General features: G+C 48.6%; 1 protein-coding gene across 4 annotated transcripts in view; it reads right to left on the bottom strand.

The window, feature by feature from the left end:
• LOC142571307 (retinol dehydrogenase 13-like) overlaps positions 1 to 22,236 on the bottom strand; it is a 58,408-nt gene extending 36,172 nt beyond the window's left edge. For 2 of the 4 annotated variants that reach the window (XM_075679562.1, XM_075679563.1), the window contains exon 1: positions 9,991 to 10,660. In XM_075679562.1, coding sequence (XP_075535677.1) covers positions 9,991 to 10,090 — 100 coding nt within the window. In that variant the 5' untranslated portion in view covers positions 10,091 to 10,660. Of the gene's footprint in view, positions 1 to 9,990; positions 10,661 to 21,900 lie in introns of those variants that run through there. The other 2 variants (XM_075679565.1, XM_075679564.1) reach the window with 2 other exon arrangements.
• Positions 22,237 to 22,832: the final 596 nt, after the last annotated feature.

The raw sequence follows: 22,832 nt of genomic DNA, 5'->3' as shown, positions 1-22,832 counted from the left end.
ATACTGAAAGATGTCTATAGCGGCTCCACAGCCACCGTAGTCCACCATAAAGAAAGCAACAAAATTCCTATAAAGAAAGGCATGAGACAGGGAGATACGATCTCACCAATGCTATTCACAGCGTGTTTACAGGAGGTATTCCGAGACCTGGATTGGGAAGAATTAGGGATAAAAGATAATGGATAATACCTTAGTAACTTCCGATTCGCTGATGATATAGCCTTGCTTAGTAACTCAGGGGACCAGCAGGAATGCATGGTCACGGACCTGGAGAGGCAAAGCCGAAGGGTGGGTCTTAAAATTAATTTGCAGAAAACTAAATCAATGTTTAACAGTCTCGGAAGAGAACAGCAGTTTACGATATGTAGTGAATATGTAACTCAATGTGGTAAGGGAATACATCTACTTAGGGCAGGTAGTGACGGCGGATCCGGATCATGAGACGGAAATAATCAGAAGAATAAGAATGTGCTGGGGTGCGTTTGGCAGGCATTCTCAGATCATGAACAGCAGGTTGCCATTATCCCTCAAGAGAAAAGTGTATAATAGCTGTGTCTTACCAGTACTCACCTACGGGGCAGAAAATGGAGGCTTACTAAAAGGGTTCTACTCAAATTGAGGACGATGCAACGAGCTATGGAAAGAAGAATAATAGGTGTAACGTTAAGGAATAAGAAAAGTGCACATTGGGTGAGGGAACAAACGCGAGTTAATGACATCTTAGTAGAAATCAAGAAAAAGAAATGGGGGGGGGGCATGGGCGGGACATGAGGGAAGATAACCGATGGTCATTAAGGGTTACGAACTGGATTCCAAGGGAAGGGAAGCGTAGCAGGGGGCGGCAGAAAGTTAGGTGGGCGGATGAGATTAAGAGGTTTGCAGGCATGGCATGGCCTCAATTAGTACATGACCGGGGTTGTTGGAGAAGTATGGGAGAGGCCTTTGCCCTGCAGTGGGCGTAACCAATTTGATAATGATGATGACGACATTGTTCTAACGTCTCACTGCTGTGTTTTAGATTTCTGCCATCGCCGCCGCCGGCTCCACGTGCGTCGACCTACCGCGACTGTGAAGATACCGCCTGGCCCACGTGTCGACCGACTCACGTCGCTCTCCTGGAAGGGAAAGCTAGTGCGCCTGCGGTATGACTCCTCGGTCGAGCCCCACCGCACCGCATAAAAGGCACTACTTCGCTCCGACCCTCCGGGATATGCGGTCACGGACGACACTGTTCTAACGACTCACTGCTGTGTCTTAGATTTCTGCCATCGCCGCCGCCTGCTGCTCGTGAGTCGACCTACCGCGACTGTGAAGATACGGCCTGGCCCACGTGTCGACCGACTCACGTCGCTCTCCTGGAAGGGAAAGCTAGTGCGCCTGCGCTATGACTCCTCGTTCGAGCGCCACCGCACCGCATAAAAGGCACTGCTTCGCTCCGACCCTCCGGGATTTGCGGTCACGCACGACAGTGTTCTAATCTCCCACTGCTGTTTCTTAGATTTCTGCCATCGCCGCCGCCGGCTGCACGTGCGTCGACCTACCGCGACTGTGAAGATACCGCCTGGCCCACGTGTCGACCGACTCACGTCGCTCTCCTGGAAAGGTACGCTAGTGCGCCTGCGCTATGACTCCTCGGTCGAGCGCCACCGCACCGCATAAAAGGCACTGCTTCGCTCCGACCCTCCGGTATATGCGGTCACGCACGACACTGTTCTAACGACTCACTGCTGTGTCTTAGATTTCTGCCATCGCCGCCGCCTGCTGCTCGTGAGTCGACCTACCGCGACTGTGAAGATACGGCCTGGCCCACGTGTCGACCGACTCACGTCGCTCTCCTGGAAGGGAAAGCTAGTGCGCCTGCGCTATGACTCCTCGGTCGAGCGCCACCGCACCGCATAAAAGGCACTGCTTCGCTCCGACCCTCCGGTATATGCGGTCACGCACGACACTGTTCTAACGGCTCACTGCTGTGTCTTAGATTTCTGCCATCGCCGCCGCCTGCTGCTCGTGCGTCGACCTACCGCGACTGTGAAGATACGGCCTGGCCCACGTGTCGACCGACTCACGTCGCTCTCCTGGAAGGGAAAGCTAGTGCGCCTGCGCTATGACTCCTCGGTCGAGCGCCACCGCACCGCATAAAAGGCACTGCTTCGCTCCGACCCTCCGGTATATGCGGTCACGCACGACACTGTTCTAACGGCTCACTGCTGTGTCTTAGATTTCTGCCATCGCCGCCGCCTGCTGCTCGTGCGTCGACCTACCGCGACTGTGAAGATACGGCCTGGCCCACGTGTCGACCGACTCACGTCGCTCTCCTGGTAGGGAAAGCTAGTGCGCCTGCGCTATGACTCCTCGGTCGAGCGCCACCGCACCGCATAAAAGGCACTGCTTTGCTCCCACCCTTCGGGATATGCGGTCACGCATGACACCGTTCTATCATCTCACTGCTGTGTTTTAGGTATGTAGTAGAACTTAGCACCCCATATTGTTTTCTTTAACTAGTACCGTGGCTGCTTATCCCCATATTGCTGTTTTTGCGCAACATTACTGTACCTGTTTGAGTGATGGGCATTGACATAGTTATCTACAGGGTTCGCATTGTCGCCTTCAGTACCTGCCACCGGAACAAGATTGATGCTCACATGCAGTAGTCAGCTTAATCTGTTCCGTCTGCCCCAAGCCATCGCTTGTCTTTTCAATTTGCTTAGCGCTGCTGTTGCTCTGTGCTGGGGACATTGAAGTCAACCTTGGCCTGAAAGTCCATGATGTATATGCGCTACTGAAAGAATTCATGGATGCCAACAAGAATTTTGACACCACAGCAATTATTGAAAGTTGAAAAAAATCTACCTATTGTACCCGAAATCGGCAGTGGTGTTAAAGCTGTTAATGACTCACTTGAAGAAGTTAAAGTGACTTTGCCACGTACCAATGGCGACTTGGACAATGTTGTAGATGACTTGAATAATCGTTCACGAAAAAACAATCCGCTTATCAAAGGTTCAGCTGCAGTTGAGAAGGAGGACTATGGAGGCTAGCGAGAAGCTCGTAAGAGATTTCTGTTCCACTCGCCTAAATATAACTTTGCACACTGAAGATATTGAACGCGCACAACCAATCGGGCAGCCTCGATGTGATTGTGCGTGTTCGTTAATTATAAAGTTCGTAAATTTCAAGACGAAAGACACACTTCTTCGCAATGCGCATAAAGTCAGAAGTGTTGAACCTAAGATTTGGCTTGAGGAAGATTTTTCTCCCAAAACGCAGTTGGCAGGGAAAATACTGCGTGACTTCGTTAAACAAAACAAAGGGTAGGATGACCGCTACACGATACGATATAACAAACTGAAGCTTAAAAGGCACATCTACTGCTATGCCGCCGTTTCCGCCAATGTAGTTCAGGAAGACACACCGCAACCACGCAACTCAGATTGGCACATATTACGAATAGAGCCTCTTAGAAGAACGGCGCATACCTTATCTATTTTTCTGGCTAACTTTCGCAGTATTATAGATAAGGTTGATTCATTATTTTCAGTAGTTCACACGTGCTCAGCTGATATTATATTAGGCACAGAAGCTTGGCTCCAGGGTGACATACGCTATAGAGAGTTATTGCTTCCTGATAACTTCTCAATATTTCGTAGAGATAAAACTTTGTCTCGAGGAGGTGCTGTCTTGATAACAATAATGACCGTTTGTCAACCATTCTCTTGCAGTTATTGATGCGCCTCTTGAGCTGGTCATTGGAGGAACCCGATTTGAAGGCCGCACGATCGGCGTATATTATCGGCCTCCTGACAGCAAACCCGATTTTGTTGATCACATGACCAGTGTGTTTGAATTTATAATAAATTTCCTGAGTGTGTTCTGTTGCTTGGCGGCGACTTTAACTATCCCGCTATTACCTGGCCAACGCCATCTTTGCCATTAACACCCGACCGGCTCGAGGTATCTCGCTTCTTTCAAACATTAAACTTGTTTCACCTAACTCAGTTGGTAAACGAACCGACACGAGGTGAACGCACCCTCCATTTAGTCCTAACGAAGAATCCAACTAATGTTGCAGTTCACGTTCTTGACGAACTTAGTGACCATAGAGCACTGCATTGTTCGCACCCACTCCCACTTTTTAATAAGCCAACAAAGCTAAAACGCACACCTAATTACAATAAGGCAGGTTGTGAAAAAATGAATAGCACGCTAACCGAGTTTGCAAGCTCATTTTCAAACGAATTTATTAATCGTACAACTAAGGACAAATGGATGGTGTTCCGTGACTTCCTTAAGAAAATCGAAAATACGTGCATCCCTGAAATTTCATTCGCATCAAGAACAAATGCTCCCTGGTTTACAAAAAAAGTGATACATTGGCTGACTAAAACGAAAAGAGCGTATAATAAGGCCTCCTGAACTAAAACTGATTATGCGTGGAAAAATATAAAGAATTAGCTCGTGAATCGGAACAAACAATTGAAGAAGCTAAGGATCTTCATTTCAATTATACCGTGCCCACTTTGCTAAAATCTGATTCAATAGTTTTGGCGTGTAATTAGCCCTAAAGATACGGACACTGTAATAACCCTAAAGGACGCAGATGGCTGCATTGTGCCCACTGAAGCAGGTGGCGACCTCTTGAACCATACTTTCAGTCAAGCTTCTACCGATGAACCGCCACTCGACCAGTTTTGTACCGTCTCTCTCTCTACGATACCTCACCCAAGCGAGCCCATCACCGTCACTGCAGCAGTTGTATCACGGGCTATTGACAGGCTCCCTCTTAGCTCCAGTCCTGGACCGGATGGCATCAGCTAAAAACTACTAAAGCTAACTTCCCACGTATCATCGTTTTTACTATGTTTGATTTTCCAACAATCACTGGATACTGGCTGTGTTCCAGATGATTGGAAGTCTGGCCATATCATACCCATATTTAAATCTGGTGAGCTGTCATGTCCAAGCAATTACCGCCCGATTTCACTGACATCAGTTTGTTGTAAACTTCTTGAGCACATAATTTACTCCCACATTATGGGTCATCTTAATGCAATAATGTTATTCAAAAATGAGCATGGCTTCAGATATAAACGGTCTTGCCAAACGCAGTTGTTCGAACTAACCACTGACCTACATGACTCTTTGCACAATTTGCTTTATACTGACGCAATACTTATTGACTTCTCGAAAGTCTTCGATCGTGTTCCCCATAAACGGCTAATCATGAAAATAAACAGCCTTAAGTTAGATGAAAAACTTAACTAGCTGATTAACGAGTTCTTATCTGGTCGCTCTCAGTCAGTAACCACTAATAACAGCCAATCTACTTTCTGCCGCGTTAGGTCAGGGGTGCCTCAAGGGTCAGTGTTAGGCCCGTTATTATTCCTAATATATATTAATGATGTAGCTATGAATATAACTTCAACAATACGACTTTTTGCCGATGATAGTGTAATTTATAGACAGATAACCACCCCTGATGACGCTGCCATATTAAAGAAAGATTTAGCCACATTAGATGAGTGGTGTCGCGTATGGAAGATGGAAATTAATGCAGATAAAACTAAGCTCACGACCTTTTCTTCCAAGTTGAGCTTTCCGTCCAACGTATACACTCTGCGCAGTTGCATACCCGAACAAACCTCTCCTTTTGAATACCTGGGCGTTATTCTCACATCTGATTTAAGCTGGGCCATGCATGTTGAACATATTACTAACAAGGCACTCAAAAAACTTGGATTTTTAAAGCGCTGTCTGTACATTGCAAACAGTGACACGAGGCTTCGTGCATACATTTCCCTTATCAGAGCAACCCTCGATTATGCCTCAATTGTTTGGAACCCTCACACAGCTAACCTTTCTGATTGCATGGAATCCATTCAAAATAAGGCTGCCCGCTTTATTTGGCGCTCCTACTCTCCTATACCAAAGTGTGTCTGCGTTAAAGCAGACCCTTCATCTTCCGGATTTTGGCACGCGACGGAAATATTTCCGTCTATCTTTTTTTCACTCCCTTTACTATTGCGGTTCATCTTTTAGAGCGCAGCTCTTTGGCGTCCGTTCCTGGGTTTCGCGTCGTCGTCGTCGTCGTCGTCGGCGTCGTCGTCGGCCTCGTAACCAGCTCCGCCCCCCTTTCATCCCCCCAGCGCTAGCAGCGACCGACTGATACCGCTGGATGCCGCTGACGCCGCTAGAGAGTCAAGATAACGTGACTGCATAGAACACCGTCGCCGCCATGCAGAAAGAGGAGGAAAGGGTCCCCCCCCCCCTGTTCTTGTGTGGCGGATAGCTGGGGTTGACTCACTATCGCCGTCAGCGGCATCAGTCAGTCGCTGCTATCTCTTCCCTCCTCCCTTTATCGTGTTGTCCGCTTGCTGCGCGCGCTTCTGCCCCCATCGTTTGCCGCTGGGTGTACACGCCGCCCCTCTCCGCTTCCGCTTACTGCTGGTTGCTCTCGACGGCGGCGATGAGCCTCCGCTTCGGCGGCGCGAACTGCAGGGTCTTCTCGGCGGCGGCGATGAGCGTCTGCTTCAGCCTCGCTTACTGCTGGTTGCTCTCGACGGCGGCGATGAGCCTCCGCTTCGGCGGCGCGAACGGCAGGGTCTTCTCGGCGGCGGCGCTTAGCCTCTGCTTCCCCCACGGCTGTGACAACCTCGCGAGGCACTTGTATAGATCTCGTCTTTGAGAATCAAGCATTGGTGTACCAAGTCGAACATATATCAGTCTATTTCTCCGACCACAAAGCTTCCTTCATGACTGTCAAGAACTGTTAGTGGAGTCTTTGTTAAAGGAATACGTGTGAAAAATAAAAAAAAAATTATGTGATAGCGCATACATGTGTTGCTCGATTTGTTTGCCTCAATCTATCCAAAAGGTGAAACAGCTTATTTGCTGCGCTCAAATTTCGCATTAGGAAGTAACGTAATCGTCGGTAATTTTTTTCATCTGCTCCCAGCTTGCTCGCCCATTATCTGTTCAACCGCAATGACCATGCATGCAAAGTGTCTCCGATATTTGCTAGGACCAAAAAATTCCAAAATTCCCCTTTGATGTTATCAGTGAATGAATGGAACACCCTACCCCAAGATATTGTAACAATCACTGACTCATCTGCCTTCGAATTCACCCTGCGAACATCTTTAAATATATAAAATGTTCTGCTGCCACTTCTTGCCTCGCCTGCTTTATATATAAATATTTAAAATGTGTATTTTTCCAGCGCCCACCTGCCGCGTGTGCGTTGTTGAAGCGTGCCATGTATAGCAAATGTGAATTGTACCGTACTCCCACCCTAATTTCATCTCGTTTTCTTTCTTCCTTTCTTTTACAAACTGTATCTTTTACCGAAATCTGCGCTTGATTATTGTCTTCAGTAGCTCTTATTGTGTTGACATATCATGTGTGAATTGTATCCCCCGTATGGCCTTTCGGGGCCTTTAGGGTATTCAAGATAAAAATGATGCTCGACCAGAAAACTTGAATTGACGAATCCGAAACTGCGGGGCCAAGTTCCTCCACTGAACTTCCATGCTGACAGGCCTAGTCTGGCTTTATGACCTTTGTGTACTTTATGCAATGAGAGTTAATCACTGCAACATTTCTTTTAAGCATGTGGCCGGTTCAATATTCAACGGTAAATTTTTTCACAAGAACCCTTCCAAAAGTTTCGCTTGAATTTCACGCTTCCGGTAAATAATCCTAAGGGGCTACCCTACTGCGTTATAGCCACAGGACTATTTGTGATGCCTTCTGGAATTTTCTGCGCGAGGCAGAACATAATTTAATGGTAAAATTGTCCGATTTCCTTTTTATGCTCACATAATTTTTACTTGAATATTGAGATATTTTAGCCTTCCTGAGGATGACTACCGACGTTAATGCGACTACCACCGAAGCAATGTAGCCACACACCGCGTAGCCACCGCCGATGCGCGTCGTGTCCGAGGCCCCTGTCGCGCGCCTCCCTCTCTTCCTGTGGACGCGCCGCGCCATCAAGCCACTTAAACCGGAGGCTGTCTCCGTATTGTATACCTCACTCATAGAACTACCAACGGAACCCTCCTTTTGCCGCATGTTCCCTGACCGTGTTTTCGACTAGATGATTAGTCTAACCCCTCCCCACGCCACCACCTTTCTTTCTCATGCGAAATTAACTTTTGGAATTGGCATTTCAATTTGTATTTTAATTCACTTAAGCCCGTTATACTCAGTCGCACGCGCTGGCGCATTTTTATGAATACTTTTCTTTTAGCCCCCAACATAATATATGTCTAACCCGTGTAACTGCCACTGGAGCACAGTGCCATTTCTTCGCTGGCAACGACCGGAGACAACTCGAAATACGCCTTTGCTCCAAAGTGGAGGAACTGTTGCCTGTTCGGAATGCTGAGCTGGAAAAGAAAAACGAGGCTTCTCATTTGCAAGCTTTTCTTTAACAGTGGCGATGCTGCAGCTGTACTCGCAAGTGTCGTGTGCGGAGCCGCGATGAGATAAATAAAATGTAGAGTGTGTAAATGACGGGTCGGGAGTGCGGTGCGTTGTTCTGCATGAGCACTGCAGTGATGGTATCGCCAGAATAGCAACCAACTGTTAGGATCTCGAATGCGTAAGAAGCCAGCCGGACAACGAGGAAGGCAGCCTAAGTTTAACACGAGGTAACTGGCTGGAGGACACGCCATGTGTATCAAATGGGAAGGACCAAAATTTCTGCTCCTTCCCATTTCAATCCTTACCGTGCACGCACGCCGACCGAAACTGATGAGAAGCTGTGCTTCTCATCTTTCTAAATACGCCTGCACCATTGAAAAAGGCCAGTCTCTCTCTCTCTCTCTCTCTCTCTCTCTATATATATATATATATATATATATACATATATATATTATTGCGCATGTGGCATTTGTATTACAGGCACGCTTCGCAGTCTGTTAGCGTGCATGTAGAAAGTGATAGTCCTTTTTTATATTATTGGCGCCGGCAAGCCATGCGGCCTTAATTAAATAGAGAGATTCAACTATGTTTCCTGGGTGAAGCCCGGGAGCGGCCGGTGTAGAGGTCCGTGCGTCCAGCGCGTTAAATCAGGTGGTCGACACGGGTGGTGGCCAAGGCCGCGCAGGTGACGGGTGAAGAGATAATGGTCGACAGACAAACAATGCAAAGGCGCCACAAGGTCAGAGTACATTTCTGTGGCGTAAGTCAATGGTACAGAAAATTGGTCTTCCGCGTGCAGTGGCGACCTCCGCAAGCGGCAGGAAAACACTGCGCGCTTGAATGCCTCTCTCGCCTTTGCCGAAATCACACGATACGGCGATGCATCGCACGAGCATATTATCCTCGCGCGGTAGAATGTATACGTTGGAATACGTTCTGGTTAGCGGCAATATGCTGCAACGCTTGGCGCCACGATTGCTCTGTGGCTATGGTATCTGTTTGCGAATAAGGGGTCGCTGGTACGAATCACAGACGCATCGACAACATACCGATAGAGCTGAAATAAAGAAAAATTATATCAAGGGGAGTCATCCAGGCGAACTTCAGGTTTGCTACTCTGCATGGGAGGTGGTTGGAGGACTAGTCTAGATTTGCAAAGTACATAGAATGATATTGATTCAGGACCATTTTTAAAAAAAATTCTCAGTTCGGCCCGAACAGCGAAGCACCGATTGCGAGAGCAAGTTAGTAGACAGCTGTACGAAGTAAGGGTATTAGTTTTATCGGCCGTACAAACTTGTAAACATTCGCTTACTAACTAAATTACCCATGATAGACTGTGTAAGCGTGACTCAACGAGGACGCAAAAAGAAACAGACACACAGATACAGCACTGACTTTGTGTGTCCGCTTCTTTCTACGTCCTTGTTGAGTCGCGCTTGCACATTCTACCATGGATTGAAACGAACTAGCCCGTGAACGTGTTTTAACTACATTAACCAGCATGGTTTCACGCGCGTACAGGTAAACATGAAGAAATGTCGCTCGATGAGCGCGGAAACTCACTGTGAAAATTCTGGAGAGAGGAATCGCGGCAGGAGCAAGCGATTTGACCTTCACGCATGTCTCGCTTCAGCGCGGACGAAAGGTCGGAAGCACAGCGCATACGAAGCTACCGACACTACGCGCACTCTGCAAACATCGCAGATCACTTTGAAGATGAGGTACGCGCGGGCGCTCACTTTGTCACAGATCGCTTTCAAGGCTCACGGGCGCCGGCAACACGTCCCTACGGCGTCCGCCATTCTCGTGGCTATCGCCGCAGTGACGCCGCGGTTGTCTCCACTCTGTAAGGAGCGGTGGGCGAGGAGGACTTGGAGGCACCGTAGCAACCGCCGGAGAAGAACGCCCCTCCTCCCTCGCCTCGCGCGCCGCAGGAAGTGCGCGGATCCGGGCCGCGTTCCTCGCTCGTGCACGCGAGATTGAACCGCGTTCGCCGGCTCACCCTCACACGGTTTCACGCATGCGTAGCCTCACGGCGACGGCTACGGCACCGGCCGAAATGCGCCTGGATTGCCATTTGTTGGGCGTGTTGGTAAATTGAAAGCATATTTAGCGCCAGCAAACAAGGACGGAAGGGAGACGACACCACAATGCCATTTGTCCATATAATGTCTATGGCAATAAAAGCAGGCCCCGGCGACACGAGCACAAGCGAGACAAGAAAACGCGGCCGTCGGCAGAGCTCGCGTCGGTTAGAGAATTCAGTACCGTCGCACCGAGGTCTGAATGCAAGGAGCTACACTCTAGAAACAGTTGCACCCTTTGGGATGTATATTTGCCTGACAACAGCGATCCTCATCTGTCTTTCCGGCATTTCCTTTGTTTAACGCGGCGAGCCCCGTACTTCCAAGTCACGAACGGCCTGCACGTTATTAGCAGGACAGAGCATTGTCGACCGGAAAGGAGCGGGCGCAGCGTTTTTACGAAAGGGAAGCAAGATCGATGACGATTATTGTTGTGTGGCAAGATTCGAACGACCCAAAGGGTGTACATTTGTTTAAGAGTGCATGCTGCGGCGAGACACGTGCACTGCTTGGACATCCGAGCCCACGGCTGGCTATGCAAGTGAGTCAGCGATGTTCCGCTACAGCGAGAACGCAATAACAGTTGTGCGAAAGCGGTCTTCAGACAGAAGACATGCACCGGAATATGGTGGCTACAGCATCCGCGATTATAGAAGGCAGTCGATGCACACACGGACGGTTATGAGCGCGCAAGGCATCTCAGGGGAAAAGCACCGGCCTATATACACAGCGCGGAACGTCATTCGAGGACTGCAGATGCGACCGCACTTAGAGTGACGCTTAACTCACCGCCACAGTGCTTCGCGCGGGCAGCTTCCAAAAATGGGCCGAACAACCACCTCTCTTCCCCTTACACACACGGCCCAAAATAGTTTGATTTACCAGCGGTTCCTCATTCACTGTGAATAATTTTAAAAATATCATAATCACATTATTATACAATTTTTAATGCAGAATGGCGTAAAATTTAGCACTATCTCAGTTTTTAATTAATTTGCGACCTGCATTGCAATTTACGAATGGCAGTCGGTGAGCTTGCGAAGCATGTCGACTTGGAACTCAGGACGGCACCGGTTTGATATATGCGCCGTCAAAATTGCGGTAAAAATCCACTGCTGTTCAAGTTACTATAAAATAAAAATGAATGCATAATAAACAATGCCCTTTTATGCATTGAAAAGCAAAAATAACTGACACAGCAAGGTATTTCGTCGCAGTCTTTGCGAACGAACATCTCGACTGTTGCCGAAGCGCGCCTTACCTGCTGACGCACGCGAGCGGGAAAACTCATTCATGAATAATTTGATGAGCTTTAGGTTGTCGGCATTATACGATATATGCAGCACTTGCTTTGCAAAATTTTTAGGATAAGAGTTCACTTGAAATAGTTGGATATAGAAACAAAATGAGAGAGAAATGGGACGACCAAGGAAACGTGAAGAAAAATGGGTTGGAACACATATAGCAGGAGCTCGACAATGTCCAACTTAAAGGTTCGTATGAATTCAGTGAAACTTGGAGGTTGATGAAGATACTCGAAACGAAACTGAGCATTAGGAAACGAGACATTCTTCTAGAAATGGAGAGGAACCTGAAATGCGTGACGTTCTCTGGCAGGAAAATGGCAGCGCAGATTGCTTCTTTTACTATGTTTTTACTCTGACATGCTAGATAAAAGGTGTGTGTTGTGAGATTATTTTATAACATTAGCGAGTGAACGCGGGTATTTGTTGTATCAGTTAGAACTGGGAGTTGGGCAGGAGTTGTCCTATGCTTACATCCAGTAACCAGCACCACATTATAGACTGATACAATGAGTGAAAGCGGATGCAGTTGAAGCAGGTAGAGGATCAAGTCCTGTCGTTGCGACCACCAAAATAAGGTGGAGTTGCCGGTAAAGTCCTTTGTACTGGGCTCGGCTGTCAATCGTGGTGGGACTGTGGACATACTATAAAGGCGAGGACTAAAGTGGGCGCCAGCACAGCCGCAAATGGTCACCCAGGACGCGCTGAGCAGAACGCGAATTCCTCTTCGTGCCACGCACCGGTGTAGCACGCGATTTCTGTCCCGCAAGACGGCGTGCAGCCCGGCCAGTTTAATGCAGTCTGGAGAGAGGCACCACACGTGACATCGAGTGAGGACGCGTAGTCACAAAATGCAGTAAAAAAGACGTCACGGAAACTGTGTACGTACAAATCTGCCAGCGCCAAAGACCGACGCACAAGCTCTGGTCGAGCGCTGTCTGCGACAATGCGAACGTGGTTCTCCGGTCTGACCCGCAGCGGTAGGTTCCGCTGCCTCATCTGAGCGTTGGGACGGATACAATCATCTACTACCTCTGCGCCATAGACGGGAATTGACGGTCGCATCCCAAGCCCCATTTCTGTCCTTCAATTTGCCTCGAAATTGTTGGCCGTGAGTTAATGTGTCCTTCCTCTGTCGTTCTGTCGGCGCCGAGGCAGGGCGAAGGCCTCGCACATATTGTCTTGTGTCAGCTCACTCCATTCTCTTCTGCAACAAAAAAAGTAGTCCTCATCGACTGCGTTTCGCTTCCCCCATGCCCTCACTACAATAAGTAACCGCTTATCTGCTCTACGTGTTACGTGTCACACCGTTATTTTATTTATCTTAACAAGGTGCTAGGACAGGCCCTCCAACTCGCGCCGTTGCCTTGCTGCCACTTAAGCGGCCCTCCAACTACTCTGAACTCGAAGGCCAGCGAGCGGTTTCTCTCGCCTCCGCCATGTCGACTTGTTCCGTTTGTTCTAGAATGTTTCTGCCCTTAAGACAAACACAGAAATTACGGATCATACACAATGCGAGGCGGCGCTGTCCAGCTCACAGGAAGAGGTTCAAAGGGTCATCATCCGACAAGCGAAACGGCGTGCGGAAGCCAGTGGGGCCCTTGTCTAGGGGCTCCAACCATTGAGCGTTTTATTCTTCGATAAAGTTGTTCTATCTATCTCGCCTCCGTTGCCCTCCACGTGGGCGTGTCAGCAGGGAACATCACGTAGGCGTAATTTTCTTGCTTGAAAACTGCATTAGCTTTACTGGCCTTCGTGCATTTATGCTACCCACTGTTGCAGCCCAGCGCGCGGTGCAGTATACGCGTTACAAGAGGTCAGATCAGGGCAGGTAAGCGAGACGACGAGGAAGAGCGGGCCTGTCCCTGCATGACAAAACCGTGCTGGCAGACGGATCCCTCGTGTCCGAACCAATTGACAGCTTTTACCTAGCTGGCGATACGGTGGCCTTGCCTCACGTCGGCCGAGTTGCGCAACTCGTGATGATGCCTGCTTTGGCTGCATGCCGTCGGCCGGGTAGCTGGAGCGATATATGCACGGAGCAGATCGACGCCGCTGACGCTGATCATGCTGTCTTCGCTCGCGTCTGCTCTGAGGTACTCTTGAGATTCAGCGGGGAATCCGTTCTTCGAGAGGCGGTCGCACCAGGCTGCGACCATCCGCTTCAGGTGAGCTCCTGTGCGGCGACGCCCACGTCGTCTGCAAGAGCGTGGGGCGCCGGTCGTTGGGGGACATCGCGCGTGACGGCGTTTTTCGAGATTGAGCAATGCAACGGCCTCTGCTTATCGCGGTGCTTTGTCGGGAGGTATGCGTCAGTCACTCCGCAGCCTTTCACGATGCTGCGACGCTGCTTTCCTGCTGGCAAGCTTGACGACTTCGCATATGCACTGTGTTTAGAAGAAGACCAGTTGGCATTTAGACGGCTTCCGGATACGTAACCTAGTGCGTCGCTGATAATTGGCATTTTTTTCTTTCTCCCCCGCCCTTCGTCGATGCGGTTCGAGAACTTAATGAGCCAAGGAGCGGGTTTTCATCTATGGTCTCTCCAGAGTTCGGCTGAGATGGCGGCCTTCTGCTGGAGCTGACTTCTTCGGCGGGTGAGGGTGGCAGGGTTACGAGCTGGTGAGAGAGCTCCTCGGTCGAGATGTGCTCGAAGCGCTACCGCCGGAACACGCCGCTTGTGAACGATCAGCTTGTTCTCGTTGTTGACGCTCTCCAAGAGGTTCACCGATGCTGACGCTAGATGAGGCGAAGGAGATTGCATGTTGCGCTTCTCGTACAGAACGGGGGTCGACCGCCTTGGGGCAACGGATTTAACAGCGAAGTTGTCAGTGCCAGTCAAGTTGTCAGCGGTCGGGAACTTTATATGCGTGTTTCCTCGATGTCCTGGGAAAAGGAAATAATTGGCGAAGTTTATATTTGGAGGTGTCTAGGCGCATGCTAAAGGTGATTCGAGGGCAAATATAGGAAGGAAGGAAGGAAAGGTAGAGAAGGAAAGGCAGGGAGGTTAACCAGTTTAGTTTAACCTGTTTGCTACCCTACACATGGGAGAGGGATGGGGGAGATTAAAAATGCGGAAGGGGGAGAGGGAGAGAGAGCACATAGCACAGCACACGCACATCATCCGTTGGAGTCCATCAATCTGGCATGGTACGTGATATCATTGTCACAGCCGCTTGTCCAATCCCGTCTCTTTCAAAAACCGAAGTAGTCCCTTCGTCGCCTTCACCTGCGGTGTCTTCTGTCGGCGGCATGTGAAAATCGTGTCGAGGGACAATGGTCTAGTGTCAAGGTGCGCTAGAACAGATGCGAGGGACTGTCGCTGAAGATTATATTCAGGACATTCGCACAGAATGTGTTCCAGCGTCTCCTCGCAAAGACAGGCACTGCAGAGAGCGTTGTCGGCCATTCCAATGCGGAAGGAGTAAGATTTCGTGAAAGCCACCCCTAGCCATAAGCGATAAAGCAGAGTCGCCTGTCTTCGGCGGAGTCCAGTTGGCATCTAGAAATGCATCAAAGAGGGCAGGTGGTATTGACGGTTGTTCTGGTTGTCCTGGCTGTTTGGTGTGCACCATAAAGAGAGCATGATCTCCTGTGCAAGCACTCGAAGTCTGCTTGCTGCATCGGGTCGTGAAAGCGGTATGGCCTCTTCTTGTGCGTCTTCAAAAGCTGCCCGAGCGGCATTATCAGCGTCTTCGTTTCCAGTGACGCCGCAGTGACTTGGCAGTGACTTGGCAGTCCTTTCTCCTGTGATGTATGGCGTAGGCATCTAATATCGAATACGAGCTGTTCGAATGGGCCGCGAAGCAGAGCTGATAGTACAGATTGTAGGGCTGCCTTTGAGTCGCTGAAGATTGATCATTGTCGAGGTGGCTCCCGATTGGCAAAACGAAGTGCAGCGCGAAGAGCAGCTAGTTCAGCAGATGTCGATGTTGTTGGGTGGTCAGTCCTAAAGCTGGTGGTTATAGCTTTCGCTGGGACAACCACAGCACCGGACGAACACTGGATGTTTGTGGAACCATCGGTATAAATGTGTTCACTGTCCGCGTACCTCTCGTGCAGAAGAAGCAGAAACAGTTGTTTCAGCACAGGCGACGATCGTTCAGACTTTTTCCCGATTCCTCGTACACTGAGATGGACTGTGGGGCTGATAAGACACCAAGGGGGTATCGATGGTTTAGATGCAGCGGTGAAGCCCGAGGGAAGTTTGTCGTTGTACTTGATGATAGTTTTAGAGAATGATGATTGGTGCCTGTCTGAAGGTAGTGCTGCAAGGTGGTGATAGAGGGCACGTGCAAAATGTCTGATGTGCGTTCTCAGGGCTTCCACCGTAATGTGGGTTCGCATTGGATGGTCCCGAGCAATCACAAGAGCTGCCTCTGTTGACGTGCATCTGGGCAAACCAAGGCAAACTCTGAGTGTTTGAGCTGCTGCCTGCAGAACACGAATATTTGTCTTGCAGGTGTTGTTCAGTATAGGTAGACTATATCTTAGAAAACCGAGAAAGAGAGCTCTGTAGAGTTTAAGCATTGCGTCTACTGACATCCCCCACGTCTTTCCTGTCAAGTATTTAAACAACTGGGAAGTTGCTGTCAGGCGCCGTTTCATGTAGGCCACGTGCGGGCTCCAACAGAGGGCTCGGTCAATAATTACGCCAAGGAATCTGTGGGTTCGGACATAGGAAATGATCCGCCCATTGATTGAGATGACGTAAGGCGTCATTGGTTTGCCAGTAAATGCTACTAGTGCGCATTTTTCTGGTGATATGCTGAGACCCTATTTACACAAGTAGTTCGCTGTCAAAGTGGTCGCTCTTTGAAGTAGCGCACGTATCTGAGAACGTGTGACTGCCGAAGTCCAGACACAGATGTCGTCAGCGTATATTGAAATTTTGATGGTAGTTGGCAAGTATTCAGCAAGTCCAACAAGAGCGAAGTTGAATAGCGTCGGGCTGAGAGCACCGCCTTGAGGAACGCCCCTGCTGGTATAGCGTCGCGTATTTGGGCCATCGTCAGTGAACAAAAAGAATGATCTTGCAGATAGGTAACTTGCAATCCACGAAAGAACTCGACCACCTAGGCCAACCGTCGCAAGGGCGTCGAGAATGGCCTCATGTAATACGTTATCGTATGTCCCTTTCACATCTAAGAATAAAGCTGCAAATAAACGCTTACGGGACCTTTCGTGCTGGACATATGAAACGAGATCAACTACATTGTCGATGGAAGAGCGGTCACGTCGGAAACCAGCCATGGAAATCGGATAAATCTTGTAGTATTCAAGGTACCATTCCAGGCGGCCAAGGATCATCCGTTCCATTATCTTTCCTACACAGCTGGCCAGCGATATTGGGCGGTAAGAGGTGAGTTCTAATGGGGATTTGCCCTGCTTTAAGAGTGGCACCAGGCGGCTTACTTTCCATTCGTCAGGAACATTTCCCTCCTGCCATGAGGAGTTGTAAAGGCTCAACAATTCTATCCGTGCGGACTCTCCGAGATAGCAGAAGGCCCGGTATGATATACCATCTGGACCCGGAGATGATGAGCGCCTGCAGCGAGCTAGAGCCGCTTCGAGTTGCTCCAGTGTAAAAGGAAGGTCCATGCGGCAATCACGGGAATGGGGGACGTCAGCACTGGCTGGAGGATCTGGACGAGTCACTTGGTCTGCGATCCGCGCACAAAAGTCTTCTGCGACATCGATGTCTTGCCGCCCTTGGAAAAGCGCTAGTGCCTTGAATGGAAAACGCCTTTCCGGAAGGCAACGCAGACCTTGCACCGTTTTCCACATGTGAGACAGTGGCTTGCAGGGGTCGAGTGTCTGGCGAAACGTTGCCCAACGTTCCGACGCTAATCTATCCATACGACGCTGAATCTTCTTTTGCATCCTCCTGGCTGCCCTAAGGTCGTGAATCGATTTTGTACGCCGATATCGACGTTCCGCCCGGCGACGAAGCACTTGAAGTAGCTCTAATTCTATGTCGAAGTCATTTCGCGTGGAAGAGATCGTCATCATGCTAGTGGCGTTTTGCATCGTAATTTTGATCGTTTGCTCTATCCCAGATGGTAGGCCCTCGCGGCAGGCATCTTCAATCTCAGATTTGAAGTTGGCCCATTGAATCGTGCGAATGGTATTCCGCGGGCCAGATCTAGACGACAAGCCTTTGATATTCAGATAGGTGGGAATGTGATCACTCCCATGTGTCTCAATGTCTGGAAACCACTTCACACATCTGGCGAGAGAGTTGGAGACGAAAGCAAGGTCGAGGCAGCTGCCGTATTTCACGCCTCGAAGACAGGTGGGGCTACCATCGTTCAGGAGAGTAAGGCCATAGTTGTGGGTGATGCTTGCTAATCTTCGTCCTCTTGCATTTGTCCTTGTACTTCCCCATGCTGCATGGTGCGCATTGAAATCTCCTGTGATGACCCATGGGGCGGGACAAACACTCAAGCTATCCGCAAATCTTTTGGTGTCGAAATTGCTGGAAGGCGATATATACACGCCTATGACAGGAAACAAGAGTTTGTTCTTTTTAACTGTGACGGATATATATTCATTGTCGTCGTGGGGCGCACTTGGTTGTAAAACATAGGTGATTTCACGACGAACAAAAATGACGATTTCGCTGCATGCACCATTTGTTGATGACATGATAAATTCGTATCCTGACAGTCTTATTGGTTTCGACCAGTTGGGCTCACAAATGACGATTAGTGGAAACACATTGGTGTACACAAACAAATATAGACGCATGGAAATTAAATAGGGGATCAATGAAAGCTGCTAAACCCCATATGTCTGTCTATTTAGAGACATTTTATGAAGTAGTTGCAAGTTTCCTCCGATGCCTGGGAGGAACAACAATAACAACAACAAAAAAGCAGCAATTTATTATTTTGAGAGAATAGGTGCCATGTGATGGGTAATTTTGCACCGGAATATTGAAGCGTATTGTTCTATAAGGCGCTTTGGGGAAATTAATTATTTCCTATTTTTTTCCGGTGCAGGGTTGTCAAATGAATGGCGTACTTCGTTTGCCCAGTGTAATGGGAGGATAAGATGTCACACCCTGATTCAATTTATATTGGAGTGGGGCAATTTGGTGTACGATGTACAATCGCAGTTTAATAAATCGAGCAGGTTAGATCTGTAAAACTCTATGTAGAACCATTCCAGAGCGTTAGAAGCCTGTTTTTCGAAGCCAATACGGAAATTTGTCTAATATCCTAAAGCAATTATACACACCGCAAAGTCGACATTTCGAGAGAACAGGAGGCATATAATGGGCTACGTGTATAGAGGAAGTCTAAAGTGTTCCAGCTGAAACAACCTTCGCAGTAAACTACTGATTGATGTGCTGAAGTCATTCAATGTGTCCTTTGCAAACCACGTCGAATTTATGCTGCTCTTGTGTTGAAACTAACTGCCCCAGAGTTCAAATCAAGCGTCAATAGAGGAAAATTACCGAATAAATTCTGTGGACACCGAAAAGGTGGAAGAAGGTTCATTGACAATCTGCTAGCCTCCTGGTTAGCTGAGATGGCAGAGTGACCGATTCAGTAAGGTGTCGGTCCCGAGCTGGATGCCCTGGCCAGAACAGATGTTTCTTCAACTGCGAAGGTTTCTTTACGAGAAACCGGCATGTGTTTATCTTGTTGCTCCAGGCTAGAGTTTAATGGATGACAGTCTTCCTCCTCCGTAGGGGCGAACTAAGTTATGACTGATGTGTGTGCAAAACTAAATCGGTGCGTGTAAATTACGGCGTTTGCAGCAAATTACCTCTTAAGTTGACGACGACAGACGAGCAGCAAGGCCTGTTGCATTCATTGAGCGACGGTCGTTTTGCGCAATGGCAGGTGAACCATATGTGGCTCGTAATATGTGGCCTCCGTGATGGGACACTGTGACGGCGCATGCGTGTTACGTTATGTGTGACAACAACACGTTGCCCTGACGCGTAGGAACAGATCGCAGCTTACCTATCGGGGCTCGAAAGCACTAAACGAAATGGTTATCCGCAATGTTGGAACAAAGAGTGCGCGTTAATTACAGCCTTTGAAGTATATTACTTATGCAACCACTCTCGCTCGTTATGTTCTACGAATGGTGCACTATTTTAGGCCACTGTCCTAAAAGAGTTATTTTCGTCATCTGAATAAAATAAAATAAAACAGAAATAGGGGCACTGTGTGTCGCCAGTGTCCGTACGAAGTTTATTTGTGTGTAGATAAATTACAGGGCCTTTGGAAAAGAAAATTTAGCAAGGGTTCGAAAGCGTCATACAGTCACTATCTTAAGTGTCTTCCAGTGTCGTAAGAAAGCTGTACGTGACACCCAGTTCACATTCGGTGGAAATAGAAGCAGCGTTAGTGCCTATCCACGACATATTGTAGCACGAAGGCACAATTACAAAGAAGAGACACCGACACACGTCTTTGTCTCTTCTCTGTAATTCTGCCTTCGTGCTACAATACCAACTAGCCTTAACAGAAAGTCCTCCGGTCACCGTCGACGTTTGGGAAAAGTTTAACTTTTTCACCTTCATTATGATGGTTGCAGATATTTACCGTATCGTCAGTTTTCTCTATATTCATGCGTCCACGGTGATCTAAATGAGCGAATTTGTATAAATATTTGTAAAAAATAGGGCCAAGGTATGGGTAACGTGCAGGTAAAGTTCGAAGTGTGGGGTTCGTTTACAGTACATAGTTTATTCGGCTTTCCTGCGAGAACTATAGCAGCCACCTAGATCAAATTACCGAAGATCGACTGGTGTGCATGAGAAGTTAATAGTTTGTGGGTGAGCAACAAATATATCTTAAATAATTTTAAGCAAATTAAGTGTTCGTGATATACGGACTTAGCCGCAAATTCTTTTATCAAGTGATTGTGCTATATGCGGGCAAAGTTCCGACAGGGTGAGTTGGGTGCGCCGGTAACACTTAAAATATGCTGTTTAATTTCAGGAAACCGAAGAAAAACAGTTTCGCCTACAGATGTACATCGAACTAATGATCGACGACGCTGCAGACAAACAGGATGCATGAGTAGGTCATAAGCAATGGTTATCGACCGACGACGATGGCCTTGGTTTCCACTTTTGCCAACAAATCTTGTCTTCTGAAGCGACGCAGAAAAAATACACCATGGGATAACAAGCGTTCTGTAATTATCGAGGCTGTCTCAGTGTTTCCATGACAAACTGCGTGCAAGTCGGGGAGGTTCGGCAAAGGGTGGCAATGGGCAAGAGGCAGTGGGCGTCGCCTCTCAACCATGCGTGCCGCATGTTGCCATGCCAGCGGGCAACAATACATTCGATGACTGTTACGGATCGTAAATGTCGCGGAACGCAAGTCTGTTGCATATTTCTCGATAGCTTGTGCAACTTCTCCATTGCTTGTGTTGCGTGTAAATCAATACCTTAAAGCTTTGGTTTTCAAAAGTGTTTCCTAACAGTGAATTTGTTAGGCAGTGACACAATACGATGAATTGCTCAAGGTAATTGAACAGTATACTGAGTCAGTCGCATTTGCGCATCGCACACGTGACTTCTCGGTGGACGTGGCAGGTGTTTGTTCCAGGCACTCCGCACGAGCGCGTGCAGTGTCGACCGGAGAGTGTAAACTTTCGCCCTCGATGAGCTCCCGTTGTGTGCCGTGTTTGTGAAATCGCCATGACAGTCTGCTCGGAACATTCTTGAAGCGATCATTTAAACTTTGAAACTGTTGATTGATTGAGATGAAATGAGTAAATGTTGACAACCCATCTATTGCCGGCTTCCCCAGAAACAATGATATTACCAGTTATCGAAGGATGAGAACATGGCTCGATGTGAAAAAACGTTCTGAAGTGATTGCCCTGTGTCCAGCCAGACGACCGTAGACAAAATACTAGCTGCAAGACATGGTGAAAGATTACACTTCCTTTTCTCTCTCTCTCTCTCTCTCTCTCTGCTTAGCGTCTTAGACTTAGTATCTCCTTCTACCCTAAAAATAATATTCCAAGGCCAGCTAGACACTAGCTTAAGGTGATCGGCATGGACAAGACAAAGAACAGCAAAAAAAAAAGAAAGAACGGTCGTCACTTACGGCTTGCGAGGAGTCCTTTCGCTGGCTCCTTTTAGCGTCACCCCAAACACTGTGACAAAACTATACTTTTGAACGAGCTCGGTTTAGAGGAAGTCAAACTGCATCGCCCATCCACGTTGGAAGAAGCGGCTGCTTGCGACAGACGGCACTCGAAGGAAATCAGATTTGTGCGTTATGGAGCACGTGAAAGGAAGCGCGTCGTTCGGCGAAGCGAAGTGAAAGTGCTTATGGGATAAAACGACCAACACGCCGGAGGCCCGCAGAAGGCGGCCTTGAAAAGGCGCGCTGAGTGATGCCGGCCGGGAAGCGCATCGTTCCGATACGCCGAGGTCGCCCAGTGCGGCGTGCGCGCGACAAGCGGTGGGCGTCGAGCGTATTTCCACGTGTCGATGAAACGCTCGCCACCTGGGACGCACCCTCGACGCTATTATAGCGTGCATGCATACGAAGGAGGCCTCCTAACCTATCCAGGATGTCGGGGGATGGCTATTTGGGAACATTGAATCAATAAACATCCCCGCGGACAACGTTGATCTCTCTGTACCGATGATTTTCCTCTCAGTGCTTTGTCAGGGCTTCGTGTGGCACTCTGCCACACGAAGCCCTGACACGGTAGATAAGCCGGTAGATTATAAGAGAGGACTAAAATCGAGACCCATTTCCAGAGCAGCAGCTTAACATTAATCAAAATTAAATTATAGGATTTTACATGCCAGAACCACCACCTAATTATGAGGCACACCGTAGTACGGGACTCCTAAAATTTGGACCACCCAGAGTTTTTTTAACGTCCACCCGCGGCAGCGTACAGGGTCGTTTTCACCCCCGTCGAAATGTGACCGTCGTGGCCGGGATTCGATGCCGCGACCTTGTGCGTACAGCAGCTCAACACCATAGCCACTACGCAACCACGGCGGGTAGCAGTAGCGATC

The sequence above is a fragment of the Dermacentor variabilis genome, chromosome 2 (assembly GCF_050947875.1).
Source record: "Dermacentor variabilis isolate Ectoservices chromosome 2, ASM5094787v1, whole genome shotgun sequence".
In the NCBI taxonomy this organism is placed as follows: Eukaryota; Metazoa; Arthropoda; class Arachnida; order Ixodida; family Ixodidae; genus Dermacentor; species Dermacentor variabilis.
Note: the sequence above shows the minus strand (reverse complement) of the source record. Positions and strands in the feature narration are given on the sequence as shown.